Source organism: Nicotiana tomentosiformis, chromosome 1 (assembly GCF_000390325.3).
Source record: "Nicotiana tomentosiformis chromosome 1, ASM39032v3, whole genome shotgun sequence".
NCBI lineage: Eukaryota > Viridiplantae > Streptophyta > Magnoliopsida > Solanales > Solanaceae > Nicotiana > Nicotiana tomentosiformis.
The window spans coordinates 26,101,560-26,103,862 of NC_090812.1; the positions used below are offsets into that span (position 1 = coordinate 26,101,560).

The 2,303-nt window shown below is 41.3% G+C and overlaps 1 protein-coding gene across 1 annotated transcript; it reads right to left on the reverse strand.

Moving 5' to 3' along the window:
* On the reverse strand, positions 1-1,482 carry LOC104091863 (uncharacterized). The gene is made up of 2 exons (XM_009597307.4): positions 260-1,482; positions 1-179 (listed from the first exon to the last, which is right to left on the reverse strand). Exon 1 carries the CDS (start codon positions 1,308-1,310, stop codon positions 282-284), a length of 1,029 nt encoding a protein of 342 aa, XP_009595602.1. The 5' UTR covers positions 1,311-1,482; the 3' UTR covers positions 1-179; positions 260-281.
* Positions 1,483-2,303: the final 821 nt, after the last annotated feature.

Consider the following 2,303-nt stretch of genomic DNA (forward strand, 5'->3'; position numbering starts at 1 on the left):
TTAACGCAGAACTGACCTTTCATTAGATAAACGTACAAAGAACATCTCTCTACACAAGAAAATACTGTACGGAATATTATCCTTAGTCTAACCAAAACAACCCACACCCACCATGGCCCAGTCTTCACATTCAGATCGATTGAATGCCCAGATCACTAGTTTTTTTGTGAGCATGTGACCTGCGAAAAAAGGCAATTACGCCACAAGTAATTGCAAAATCATAACTTGATTACACAAATCAACATCTTTCTAATCCCACCTTGATATTACCATTATTCATGCTACAAATTATTGACGCGAGATACTACCATTCGATTCCCAGCATTGGGATTTACCATATGCTGATCTTGATCCTGTTCGGTCACATTTACCATCTCTCTTTGGCCATTCGAACAGTCCAGTTCCCCAGATTTGTCCTCCTCAGCTCCAGTAGCAACGCTATGATTAATAGCAGATGTAGTAGGGGTCACCATTGCACCCCTGTTCATCTCCACATCCATTGCAGACCCATTAGGCAACCCTGGGACTGGATTCTGCCCTTTCAAGTCCACAGCATTCAAAGCTACTAAAACTTCAGAAGAACCATCCAACCTATCTGCGGCATTCGCATTCAGGACATTATTCACCTCCTCCAATGGCACAGCAGCTACAACCATACTAAGGCATTGATTATTATTACTACTGCCTCTGCTGTTCACATTCGAAGGCAACCGCAATACAACATCCTTCTTCTTCAATTTATCCCTAGCATCAAGGTAAGCAACATGATCTAAAGCCTCCCTAGCTCGTTTCCTAGTAAACGCCGCGTCCTTCGCCCTCCTCTCCGCCTCCACCTTAGCAGCCACAGCAGCTTTATTCATAGTCCCGGCGGCGATCCTCGCGGCCGTTAACAAAACCCTAGCTGCCTGCTTATCAATAACCATAGCATCCCCGTTAACCACACCGACAACATCTTTTCCCTTTTTGAGGGTAAAAACAGGGGAATTAGGGTTAACACAAAGGGGACAAACGTAAGGGTGAGGAGGGTTGAGGCCCACGCAGGAGTTGTGAGAGAGTGAATAGCATTTTTGGCATGAAACGAGGCCGTTTGAGGAAGAGGAAGGGGGAGGGGAAGGGTCGTAAACGAGCAAGCAAGTAGGGCAAAATGATTGAGTGTTGAGTCTGAGGACACAGTTAGTGCAAAGTCGCCGGAATATTCCTCGGTGACGGACGTGGTGGAGAAAACACCGTTCCTCGACGCCGCAGTTGCCGCATGCGGTGGGGACAGGGAGAGGGGCGACGGGGATAGTGGTGAAGTTTTGTTTTGTCATTTTTGAGATTGTAAGAGAAGATGAAGCATCGAAAGGTGAAATCTGATGAGTAACTTCATGTATATTTGTGATGATTCTGTGCTTTTTCGGAGAAGGAGAGGAAAAAGGTGTTTTCAATGTTTTTCGATAGGAGAGAAAAATTAGGGTTTCATTGGTGAGGAAGACGAGGGAGGGAGACAAAGGAGGTGCTTTTTGATTGGCTGACTAATTACTCAAACCAAACGACAACGTTTTATAGGGGGTTATATTAGTCCAATTACTCTTTTAATGTGCATAATTATTGACGAGATGTTAATTGTTTTTTTGGCTATTTACAAATTTATTTTTAGTTTTATGATCATAAATTTTTTTACACATGCAAAATTTACTTTTATACATAAGAGATCTGTCTTTTACACATAAGAGATCTAAAAATTCTAACAACGCTCGGTTTGAAAAAAACTTCACATATATTGTTCTTATTTATTTATTTTTGGAAATCGCCAAAGTGTGGGTAGTGAAGAACTAGAAATTGGTCAAAGATCCAAATATTGGGCCTTATATAATTAATTAAAAAAGGAAGTTAAAGGTGAACCAACACTTGCATTAAATAGAATCGCCACCATTTAATGTTTCTATTTTTGGATACTATTGGTGAGGAGCATATGACAATAATTGGCTTAAACTCATCTTTGAGTTCAGCTAGAGAATTTTTCTCTACTCTCAAGTTAGATAAAGAAATTTGATGATTAAGAGCTTTATATGCAAGTACCATATAAACTTAACAATTTACGGTCAATATTTTTTAGGGAAAAGGGCCTGATATGCCCCTCTACTATGGTATACTATTCAATACCGTCCAATAAAGTAGTATATTTGTCCCTATTTTAACGGTTGGGACATGTGGCACTCTCTGAAAGACCAAGACACTCCATTTCACTAAATAAACCCACCCTCCCCCCCCCCCCCTCAAATTTCCTTGCCCCGCCCGACTAAATAAATCCGGCCAACTAA